This window comes from Sprattus sprattus, assembly GCF_963457725.1.
Source record: "Sprattus sprattus genome assembly, chromosome: 2".
NCBI lineage: Eukaryota > Metazoa > Chordata > Actinopteri > Clupeiformes > Clupeidae > Sprattus > Sprattus sprattus.
Genome location: NC_137921.1, coordinates 67,427,148 through 67,439,410, shown reverse-complemented (window position 1 = coordinate 67,439,410; position 12,263 = coordinate 67,427,148). Strand labels below are relative to the sequence as shown.

Genomic DNA, 12,263 nt, shown 5'->3' with positions numbered 1-12,263 from the left:
GCCAGCCTCCCAATCCCAAACTAGTCTGAATTGTCAACATGTTTGTGATATTGGAAGTAATTTTGTTTTCATGTTTGGTGTGAAACTTTTAATATTATTCTAATATTTATTAGTTTTTACTGATTTTTACTCATTGAGTCTTTCACTTATCTGGCCTTTCTCGTATTGAGAGATAATTAGGACTGCATAGTGCTTTATTTTGAATTATGTATAAATGTATTCATATTGTGTTATATAAGTATCATTTTAATAATAATAATAAAGTATAATAATAATAGTTATATAGAATATTATAATATATATAAACTCCACCTCTACCGGTCTCATAGTGGCATCGTGGAGGGAGACCTGCTCCTCTCCCTGCGGCAGACAGTCACCGACCCCAAGATAGAGGTGGTGGAGGAGGACCAGGCTGAGGAGGTGGTGCTGGAGGAGGAGGAGGTGGTGGAGGAGGAGGAGGAGGTGGTGGAGCAGGAGGAGGAGGAAGAAGAGGAGAAGGAGAAAAAGAGCCCTGAGCTGAACATCACCAAGCTCTTCATCAGCCACAGCGAGGAGGTCAGCACGGACAGCCTGTACGAGAAGCTGAAGGCGTCGGGCTCGGACCTCAGCCTCCTGGCCCCCGCTGCCGGAGACACCATCATCTCGCTGGACTTCACCGGACCCGGTCAGAACCCTGCACTCTGCATGCACATCAGTCCGTTAAAGACACCTGCAGAACTTTACTCAAAGGTTTATACTCAGGAGTAGTTGCTGTTACACACACACACACACCAAGGCTAAATCTTACTGTTGTTCACAATTTTGAATTAGTTTTAAAGAAACAGATAAGTTAGGTTATGGTAAGAGGGTGGACAGAGTGTGAGTGAGTACCGAAGGCCATGACTTTAGAGCTCAACAAAATGACATCGTAGAATAGTCATAGTCCTGGCATTTTGGCAGGAATCTTGGACAAAAAGAGAGAAAAAAAACGAAATTGCCACTTAGTCATTTTACTCCATTTGCTAGTAATGTAACAGTGAGCAAGTCACATAGTCTTATCTGTTGTCGTCTTCCTTTGGTTTGACCACCTGTTATTCCTCTTGCAGACTCTGAGCAGGTTCTGAAGGAGGTGCACTTGTACAACGACGTGATGCTTCCCTCCACCAGTAAGAAGCTGCCCTTGCCCCTCTCCCCCATGGAGCCCCCTTCAGCCCTGGCCAGCTCGCTGACCCCTGACCCCTCCACTACCACGTCCAGCTCCAGACCAGAGACCAGCTCCCCGGAGGTACACAACCCCCAGACTCTCTCTCTCACACCCACAAACCAAGCTTCCAAGGAAACGGATGGATTTAGTCTGCTTGTAGTGCTGTTTAGTAACTTTTAATTATCATTACAGTCTTACAAGGACAGATGTGACTTCATGAGGAGTGCACAATAACTCAAGGGAATTTTTGGTGAAATGTTCAGATTGAATTAACTTGGTTGGTTCCTATCCACATTTAGACCAAATAACTACATGGTTGTCTCTAGACTTCTACTGTAATGTACATCTGGTTCAGTTTGGCTCCTGTTGATGGGGACAAATGTGGTTTAAACTTCTGTTGTTTCTGTTTGTTTGTTTGTTTTTTTGCAGCCCAGTAGCCCCATGGATTACTGTTTCCAAGTGGACTCGGAATTCGGGATGGATATGGTGGAGAAGCTCTTTGCTATTGGCACTGAGGCAAAGAACCCATTCAGCACCCAGGTACGAACAGGCATAGTCTCCTAAGATATCAGGCAATATGTATGTTTTGCTTTTCTGATAGAAGATGGTGCTCATGACGTGAACTGAAATCTGGTGATCATCGGAAACATTGGTATTTTGGGACATTGAAACACTTGATTTTGGTTTAGATTTTTTTCCGGGGGGGACATGGCCATCTGCAAAAAATCCAAAAAATTGGAGGGGTACATGGCCATCTGCAGTTCGTGCGTACACCCTTTGATGACAAAATGTACATCACGTGGACCCTCACCTACTGGCGGACGTGCAAAGTATTAAACTGGCCTAAGAGATTGCACTAGTCACCGCTAACCACGCGACTGTGCTACTCCCAGTAGTAAAGTGTTTCATGACGCTAATGTTGATTATCTCTGTAAAAGCCATAATTTACCACATATAATATTAACACTCTGATGGATCACAGTGCAGACAGTGCATCCGATGTAATGGTGTAGTAAAGTTAAGCATGGGTCCTTAGCTACTCCCATAGCTCAGAGCTGGCAGAGTGCCTCACGCATGACTCCCGTTTTCCTGCAGGACATGTGTGACCTGGACCTGGAGATGCGTGCTCCCTACATCCCCATGGACGACGACTTCCAGCTCCGCATCCCGTCCCCCCTGGAGCCGCTTCCGTCCGGCCATCTCCCCATGGCTGCCATGAGCTCCATATTCCAGCCCCTGCCCACCGACTCCTCCTGCTCATCCTCTCCATCCTCCTCTTCCTCCTCCGCCTCGTCACCCAGTGGCATTGAGGGCCAGCAGGAAGCCCTCTCTCGCGGCCCCTTCCCCCTGCACATGCTAATGGGGGACGGAAGCTCTCCCAACTCCCTTTTACACACACCGCATCTCCGGGACTCCTCAGACATACCACGCAGCCTCTCGGACCTTCTCAACGTCAGTAGTCACCGCGCCTCCAGGTAACGACACCACAGGATTGGTCAGACAACATACCTATTTGTGTACGAAAACATCTACAACAGTCAAGTAACAGAACTATCAATTGACTTATATTTCAACCTTTTTATGGTACAGAAATTAGACAACTCTTACCCCGATTGCTTAACTGAAACACACACATTTTTTGTTTTTGTTTTTGTAAGCCTCTGCCCTTTGCTCACTGCCTCTGGTATGTGTTTCAGGAGGTCAGCTTTGGACCAGTCGTTATCTCCCAAGATGCTGGCCCTGCAGAACAGCCAGCGCAAGAGGAAGCTGGAGGAGACCACCACACTGTCCCAGGCAGTCGGACTGGTCAGTCTCTCTCTGTCTCTCTCTCTCCCTCTCCATACCTCTCTCTCCACATGTCCTGTAGATAGTGCCTTATTACAATTGCTTGCTGTAAATTGCATTGAGACATTTGTTTCTCTGTGTCTATATTAAGGGTTATAGTTACATCAGGTTTTTGACATTGTCCTGTCTTCATTCCCAGGGGGCTTTGCTGCAGAGTATGGACAGCGCCTTAGAGCCTGGCAAGAGGGCCAAAGTGTTGGAGGTGAAGGGCTCCAGTATGCTCGGCGGGAACAAGACCATCCTGATTCTGCCTTCAGGTGAGCACAACTTTCTGCTCTGAAGTGATGGCTTTTTGTTTCTCTGTCCTTGGCTGTCTGGATGGATTTAAAATGGCAGTTTGTAGGGGGACCCAAACGCAAAAGTCCAACATTGAACAAGGAGACCTTTACTTATAGAGTGCTTTTTGAGAGGTGTCTAGATATCCTCATTATAAGAGCCAAAGTTATGCCCAAAGATTAAAGTAAATGACCATCAACCAAATTTGTGTAACCAACAGGAACAGAACCAAAAAAAAACCAGGATATGCCTCATGTATGCACCATAAGAGTGTTCTTCAGGCAAACACGTTGTGCCCTGTTCTCTATTGACTGTAAGGAAACAGCTGGTCTGACTGAAACTCTCTCTCTCTCTCCTCTGCCCTCTCCTGCAGACGTGGCGAGTCGTTTGCTGTGCAGCTCGCTGGAGACGAGCGTGGTGACGGGCCTGCCCCAGCTCACGCGCGACGACTGCGAGGTCAACGCGCCCATTCAGGAGCGCCACCACCTGCTCCAGGGAGAGGAGCTGCTTCGGGCGCTAGACCAAGTCATCTGATCGCTCTCCTACCCCTGCCCTCTCTCTCTCTCTCTCTCTCTCTCTCTCTCTCTCTCTCTCTCTCTCTCTCTCTCACCTGTCAATACAGGACGTTTCAAGCCCCCACCCTCCCGTCCTTGTCCCCATGACCATAGCCCCAGAAAGGACACCCCCCCCCCCCCCCCCCCCCCCCCCTCTCCTTCCCATCTTTCTATTTATATTTTCTATACACAGTTTTTCTGACATGCCTCGCAAATTACTTGCACCTTCTGAACATTTTCAGTCCCACCCCTGCCAACACCCCCCTCCCAAACACACACACACACACACACACACACACACCAGCGACGCAGATGTAGAATGTAAACCGAGCGATTGCCTCCTGATTATGGAGCCCCAAAGAGTTGGGGAGGGGGGTTGGTTATGTGTGTGTGTGTGTGTGTGTGTGTGTGTAAATTGCGTCATACAGTGGCATCAAACATAACCAATGGCGAGTTTTCGTGTACAACAAAATAAATAAAAGGCCTTAAAAGCAAAACACACACTCCCAGAGCGCACACCTCACACACTGTCACCTGCCTCCCTAAAGATACCCTCCCCCTTACTTATCCCCAACCCTTGCCCAAAAAAAGAACACCCCTTGTTTTTCTCAAGCAGTGTGTAGCTACAGTCGCACAATGATCTATTTTCTTAAAGAAAAAAAAAAAACTAAAGAAACAGATACCAGCAGTCCATGCAATATACAAAAACCCTTTGTAATGGATGATTACTTTTAATGGAAGATTTGAACAATTTATTTTAACTCTGTCTGTTCTGTTTCCTTGTTAGATTATGTTTTTGACGTTCTTCTGTAGCAGTTTAATGTAAGAAGTTTTGATATGTACGCCTACAATCTGCTGTACGGTTTTAGAAAAGAAACATTTATACCATGTCGCTGTCCATTCATGTTCTTTTTCCGTCGTTGCAGTCTAGTTTCCACAGAAGCGTGTGGACCGCCTACAGATAGTCACAGAAAGAGTTTGGAAAATTGAACAATGTAAACTGTTTAAGGAAAAACCAATCAAAAAAGTCACTCGAACCATGAAGAGAAACACCAGTGGCCCTTTCCCAGTCGGTGTGCTAAGCCGATAAGTCGTAGACACAGACATTTCAAATGTACTTCAAGTAAACTTAGTTTAGTTTATATTTCTGACTGTCGAGATTTTCCAAACTCACTTTGTAATAGATATCTTGAAGGCTTGTTTTTGTTTTTAAAATCATGCTTTATTAGGAAGCATTTTAACAGGTTTGTTGATGTATTAAACTTTGTCAACACATATGAATATATATCAGTCGTGCAAAATCACAACTCCGCTATCCATCTTTCAGCTTTCATTACAGTATACCGACAGGGAAATTTATGGATCAAGTAAGACATTTTCTTTCCCGCCGTGTGCTTCATGAAGCTCATCTTGTAACAATGTTAGCATTGTTAACTGCAGCTAGATCCTTTTGTCTTTCCATACTTTTGGAGAGTCTTTTCTTCTGTGATGTGTCACATTGTAAACCTTCCTTTGACTCATCTCTGCACCTGTATTCTCTTAACACTAAATGTATCATTTATTGCATCATCAGTAAAGGACAATTGTGGACCAGATTGGTTTTTGGTGTGACTTGTGTTTTTTTGGGTAACTAATATTAATATAATGAAACACCTAAGTTTCTGTAATTATCTATTTCATTAAATGTAGTGTCTGCAATTCTGACCCAATGTTTTTGATAATCGAGTTCATCAGCCAATCGACTTGCACCTCTTCCTTCCATGCTCCGGAAGCAAGCTGCTGATTGGCTGGAATTGTTAAGGGCTCCGTCCGAGCCACTATGTTTGCTTCCCATTCACTGAGCCAGATCTGTGTACGAACACGGGATGTTTTTCGAGTGGATACATAATGGACAGCTTACCGACCGCGGGGAACAATTAAGTGAATTCTAGAGTTTAAAAAAAAGTATTGGAATACAATCGCAGACCAAACCTTTAATAGCAACACTGTTGAGTATTTCCTTCACTTTAAGCAGTTCACCCAGTAATCACACATTGCATTCTCAAGCATGAAGATGCAGAGATGCAGGAAGTCTGGTGGAGAGAGCTTTAACTATTTAAGCCGTCCTCGAGTCACAATATAGGCATAATGCTTATGTTACCTGCATTTTGCTTCATTTGATAAGGAAGTCCTTTGAAAATGTCAGAATGATTATCAATCAGACAAAATGACATGCACCATTTGACTTTGACTGAATTCATTATAATTATCTGTAGGGCTACATGAGCGGCTGTGTGCTGCCGTGATGATTCCGTTTTGCCAAACAACCAAGACATTTTTTTAAGGGAGACGATAAAGGGTAATCCTAACTAATTATATAGTTATTGAGATCAGCAGTATTTTTATTTTATTTATAATTATTATATCTGCAGAGGTCTAAATGCTGTACTCTGACATCAAAATAAAAGTTTACCTTGAGGGGAGAATACAAACTACCTGGACTTATAGCATCCAAAAAGTCAAAACAAGGATTTGTCTGTTAGCCCTAACCCGTATAACCAGACGAGTAATTAGCCTCTCCTTAATGGCTTCACGGGAACAGGTGTTCTAAAGGCGAACGGTTTCAACTCAACTTGTTTGCAGGCAGATCTTCTCAGTAGTCCAACACTGACACCATGCCAGAAGGTAAGATGATGGTACACAAACAAAAGCACATCTATGTAAAGGGTAAATTAACTGATTGATTTTGTTTCCTAGCAAAGAGCACGGATCACTACTTAGCACCGCTGAGAGAGGACTGTGAGGCACTTTTGGGCCGTTTCCAGCTGACCGAAAGTGTGCGATATGAGCATTTCGCTCCAATTTGGAGAGACATGAAACTCTCATCTATTCACTAGTACGATGACATTTAAGACACCATTTTATATCACATAATGTTAAATAGTCGTCTTAAATTATTTAAGTCTAACACTAGATAGCTACAGAAATATTGTTGAAAAGCTAAACAGCGAACTTATTTCAAACCAAAAACCTTCCTAATGAATAATAACAGTGTAAGTTAGCCTACCTGTTGTAAACCAACACTAGTCTTAACATACCTAACTCCATTCATTTGTATGTGTAGTGGCATACCTCAATCCTGCGAGAAGAGGCTCTTCACCAAACAGGCTTTGTCTTCAGCCTATCCATATTTACTGCCTCCTTACAACTTCCAGATCAGAGTGGGAGGGCTGTACCTGCTCTATGGCTTGTATAATTCTCAGCTAGCTTGGCCGCGGGAAAAGGTACTTGTCTCCATTCTAGAATCAGACGATACATTACATTACACCACGCATGTAGCCTACATTACATTATTAAAGTAACACTATGAAACATTGACACTTTTTGAGGTATGGTTTTATAGGCAACTAGCTTTGGTAGCATCCTCAAATTAATTTTGAAAGCATATGGTCATGTGAAGGACAGATACACACACCTGTGACTTTCTCACTAGTCATCCAGGATATGCACTATGTAGTTCTGTGTTCTGGGCTGGAACACCCTGCAAAATAATTGTAGAAAAGCTTTCACAGCATGACATTGCCAACTATACTGTCAAAAGACATCCGTGAGTGTGTTTGCGAGCTTCTATCGGTGTCAACTGGGCTGTTGGTGGTGATTGCAAGGTTTTTGATGCCTTTTAAGTAGTTAGCCTGCTGGTTTTGGAACATAATTCCTTATTGCGGCTGTAATAGATTTTGGCAGTGATTTACAGTCAGACCCATGCAATTTGCTTCACCAATCGAACTACTGGAACACCACACTGACACTATTTTGTGTCTTGTTTTTACTTTACTTTTCTACTTTACACAATCAGACCCCCTCCCCCCCCCCCCCCCTCCATAGGAAGTTTGAGCTCTGTATTTCCAGTTCTTGCGCTCATTAGCACTTGATAGCTATATTTGGGTCCTGTATGTTGAGTTGACATTATGGTTCTTATCTAAAGGATGGATGTCTGGTTGTTGAGCAGGGCTAAAATTTCAGTGCTTGCTATAGACTGCTGTGTTCCATAGGTATGCCCCTAATCATGACTGTTTATGCGTCTTAGATTTGGGTAGCTCTGAAGGACTGGGACAACATTCAGGAGTTCATCCACAATGCGTGGGAAGGACAGCACTTGGATGTGGTCTATGTTTACTGGAAGCTTCAGTCCGGGAAGGCCTTCCTGTACAGTGCTATGCCTGTTCCGGTATGTTCTGCTATTTCTAGACCCACAAAGCTTGAAGTCAAGTATACTTGGTATACTAAGTATACTTTGTTTCTCCCTGTTGCCACAAGTTGAACCTTTCCCCCATGGTTATAACATAACCTTGATTAGATAAACGAAATTCCCCTCTAAGTGAAAAAGGATTCTGCCTATAATCTGTGGTGTGATGAGATCATATCATTTTCTTTGTAATCTTTGAGTATTCCTAAAATGGGTTGAACACTTATCCTTTTATTTAGTGAACGCCTTTCGGACATTGATGTGACCTTGACTAACTAAATTGGATTTAAATATTTTTTTTAATTTCTTTTGCAGTTTCCCCAAATATCCAAATAACATGCTTCTCTTGCTACATTCTGTTACCCTGCAGTTGCTTTTCGAAAAGAGGCGCCCCGTCCCAAAGCCGCAAGGTCAAGACTTGCCTACAGAGCGTCCTGAACGAGTGAAGACCTTGGTCAGCTTTGACAGCACTAAGGTGAAGTCCAATCCCTTATTCCTTTATTCAAAACCCTCTTCGATCTCAAACACCCTTATGCTCTTTAGTCTAGCCTTCATAACTTCATGTCCATGTCCACACAACCTACTGGGAGGCCTACTGTACTTGGCCTAATTACATCTCGTAGCACTCTCCCAAAGACAATCAGCTGAAGACCTCCATTTGCTGAATGAGGTATGCTAGCACGGTAGTAGGTAGGTAGGTGACCCCTATAGAGACTAGAGAGAGAGTAAAAACGTTCACGGAGAGTGGAGACTGTTACTATTACTGTGCCTTCACAGTTGTGCACGTCAAGGGGCCGTGTCAGATTTTCACCGTCTCACGTCTGATTGCATGCAGGAGATGAGGCATATCCAGGAGCGCTATGAGAAAATGAAGGTCACCTTGTCCTTGACCTCCACTGTGAGTGCGACACAGCGGGACGTCGTCAAGCTAATGCAGAACTGTGCTCAGGCGTATGAGCAGCGGCAGGACTCCAAGAACGTGAGCCCGCAGCCCCGCTTTAATTCCGCCTTGTTCTACATTTATGCCATTACCGCATTTTCTCTGTGTCACTGACCGCTCCAGTTCCGCACTTTTTTCATTCAGTAGGTTGGCACCTCTTGTTCTCCTTGTTTTGCTCGTATTGCAATGTATCTTCATAAAATGTTTGTGTTTAATCTCTAACAAACTGATGCTGCATCATCTTTCCTGTTTTAAAGACCAGCAAAGACTGCACTGACTACGCCGTGTTCTCGGAGAGGGAAGAAGTGAGTCTGCCGCGCCAGATTACCATCACTTCTTCAGATACATAACACCTCAGGTTTTAGCTCAACATCACTGATCATCACTGCATAGGTCTATTTTTGATGGGTCTGTGAAGCATTTATTTGGGAAAGATGGTGATACTTTCCAAATGATGTCTAGCTTTTCCCCTGTGCCTGTGAAACATCAGGGGACACATAGCGCAGGGTGAAGTATGCCAGTCACTGTATGAACGCAGGGAAACACCATATGAGGTGATTTCGCTGTAGTCCTCCATCTAGGACCATCAGGCACCGTGCCAGTATAGTTCCTCATGAGACATCCTGATTGTTGCTAAGCAACTTATGGTATTTACTTATTACAACTCTGAAAGCTGCATCTAATGTCAGAATGTATCCGTATTATTCCCACAATTCCATGTGTTTACTTGGATTTCCTCCTCTTTCATTTTAGTCTTCAAAGCGGGCACAGCTGCTTGAATCCATTAAGTCCAAGTCATATGGACTCCTTACAGAGGTAGGTGACCGTGCAACACCTCAAATGTATTGATCCAGCAACTGCCTTTGTGTGGTAGTATTGTGCCAACAAGATGGGCAAATTCTAAATTGGTTTAATCAGTTTCGGTATCCCTGTAGGCATCTAAGTCCCGCCGCCATCGTCAGGTAGAGGGTGAGGCGAGGGAGGTGACGAGCTCCGGGCCCGATCCCTACGCTGAGTATTATGCCAATGGAAAAAAACGCACAATCTCGTTGAAGGCAAGGACCTGCAGAGCCCTCGGAGAAGGTACCGGAGTTAGAGTGATTGTTAGCTACTATCTTACTGCTGCCTGATGGGGTCTGTAGTTCTGTAATTGCAATTGGGTGGTGTTATCATGTTAAAATCACATTGAGGGGGGCACTGTAGCTCACACAGTAGCCTCGACCACGTTTGGGCTTGAAGCTCAAGGAGGTCACGGGTTTGAATCCGACCCGATGCCATTTCTCCTGTCCACTCCCCACCCCTTCTTCCTCTCATTCCCTGTCCAACTTTGCACTAATCTATCCATTAAAGGCATAAAAGGCCAAAAACAAATCTTAAAAAAAATAAATAAATAATAATATCACATTGACATGCATAGCAGTGCATTAAGAAGATGGTATGCTGTGGTTATCAGGCGTGGTATACTTTCTCAGATCTATTAAAAGGACACTCTAGCTGCATGTGTTCAGGTTGTTAAAATGCTTTAAATATACAGCAGATACATTTATTTTTAGCTGATCAATGCCTTCAAGTTGTTGACGTGTAGCGGACGAGTTACGTCTTTCTTTTTTTTTTCCAGAGGGGAAGAGTGACCCAACACACCACTGGCTCTTGAGCGCGGCAGAGAATGACAAGACGGCACGTGAGTAACCTTCGCCCCCTGCTGGCCAGAGGGGATATTTGAAGTGTCCCAAATGGGGTGTCATATCAATGTAGAATTGTTCACACTAAATATATGTCTTTGTGTGTTGTGTGTTCTCAGTGAAGCGAAAGACACAAAAGGGGAGATTCAAGTGGTGAATCGTGGGACACGTCAGGAAAAAAACTAAAACTTTATTTTTGAAAGATTTTATTTTTGTAATTAAAAAAGTTATTAACTATTTTGTTGGATATTTTGAACACCATTGAAGTGGCCTGTTTGTTTGTTTGTTAACCTCTATAATTGTATTTCGGTTTTATTAATAAAAGTTACTTTATGCTGCACGCTCAAAATTCTGTTTTGTATGGTTTGGTAATTTTTTTTCCCTCTAGCTGAGGTGGTGGGAAAAGTCTCAGGTCTCATTATGATTTTATGTCTCAACCTTTTTAGACCTTTAGACCTATCAACGGGTTTATTAGTATCATGGTGTAAAACAATTACTGCAATACTTTGCTGTCCTTAAAACAGACAGTATGGAACCATTTTCCATCTGTTAAATTCTCAATGCCATGTATACATGAATCTTTTGTAGAGCCAGAGTGAAATTAAGGTTTGTGTCCATACAAAATCTTCAGCGTAACATTGATGATTTGGCTGTTTCAAATGGTATGTGTATTGGTCTAGTGGGCATTGTGAGAACAGTGTGGCTTTGATATGATCAGTGTAGAATAAAGGGTTAGCTTAAGTCATTGTGCTGCTTTTGCACTTGGCAGACAGGAAGGAAGGGCGTCTGGTGAAGCAGGAAGCTGTCTGATGTGTATATGTGTGCGTGTTTGGGGGGGGGTGTTAGGTCGGCGTAATGAGATGGACATTTAGGACGAAAAGGGACATTAGCACCACTTGAACATTACTTCCATTTTCAAAATTCAACGTAACAAAACCAGCAAGTTTCCAACCTGTTTGATAAAAGGAAGTATGGTCATATCATTTTCTAAATTCCTTAAATGTAGATAGACAGCTGTTGCATGTAGTGTTATACTAACGTGGGCCAGCAGGTGGCAGTATTGCTGTGTTCATAGGGTTCTCTGAAATCTTCTGCCACATCAACAGGAGACCTGCAGTAACTGTCATTATACTCTAGCCCGAAGCACATGTTGTGGCTATGCCATTGATTCCATACCAGTTTCACTGCTCTCAAAAATGTCTCTATAGTTACAGTTCTAGAAGTTTAGTGTTTTATCTGAATTTAACCCGTCATGCAGACATTCTGCTCCTAAAGTTTCATTAAGATTATGTGTGTCGTCCTGAGAGTAAAGTGGCACACCGTGGCCCTGTAATAACACGTCCCGCTCCTGGGTTCCATTCCAAAGGGGTATAATATAACAGACTAATAACTACATAGTATGCATACCAAGTGATACTGCTTGTCTTGTGGCAGTTACTGTAAGACAAAGTAATCCGTTACTGAATGTCTGTGTCTGTGTGTCTCTAGATTGTGTCAAAACCGTGCCAATGACTCACTTAAAATCTTCTCTGGGTTATCAAATAAACTACCAGGGGTG

At 43.4% G+C, this 12,263-nt stretch overlaps 2 protein-coding genes across 3 annotated transcripts in view; both read left to right on the top strand.

Moving 5' to 3' along the window:
• Positions 1–3,973, top strand: part of hif1ab (hypoxia inducible factor 1 subunit alpha b) — a 15,736-nt gene extending 11,763 nt beyond the window's left edge. Inside the window, exons 9-15 of one of the 2 annotated variants that reach the window (XM_080857714.1) lie at positions 330–664; positions 1,086–1,264; positions 1,613–1,723; positions 2,279–2,658; positions 2,881–2,989; positions 3,168–3,285; positions 3,678–3,973. In XM_080857714.1, coding sequence (XP_080713840.1) covers positions 330–664; positions 1,086–1,264; positions 1,613–1,723; positions 2,279–2,658; positions 2,881–2,989; positions 3,168–3,285; positions 3,678–3,838 — 1,393 coding nt within the window. In that variant the 3' untranslated portion in view covers positions 3,839–3,973. The remainder of the gene's footprint in view (positions 1–329; positions 665–1,085; positions 1,265–1,612; positions 1,724–2,278; positions 2,659–2,880; positions 2,990–3,167; positions 3,286–3,677) is intronic. The other variant, XM_080857713.1, reaches the window with a different exon arrangement.
• A 2,539-nt stretch (positions 3,974–6,512) lies between these two features.
• snapc1a (small nuclear RNA activating complex, polypeptide 1a) lies at positions 6,513–10,862 on the top strand (the record flags this gene model as incomplete). The annotated part of the gene is made up of 11 exons (XM_080860377.1): positions 6,513–6,522; positions 6,595–6,733; positions 6,962–7,121; positions 7,925–8,065; positions 8,454–8,558; positions 8,919–9,062; positions 9,281–9,328; positions 9,777–9,839; positions 9,959–10,106; positions 10,642–10,704; positions 10,825–10,862. The coding sequence occupies 11 exons, from the start codon at positions 6,513–6,515 to the stop codon at positions 10,860–10,862; spliced, it is 1,059 nt and encodes a 352-aa protein (XP_080716503.1).
• Positions 10,863–12,263: the final 1,401 nt, after the last annotated feature.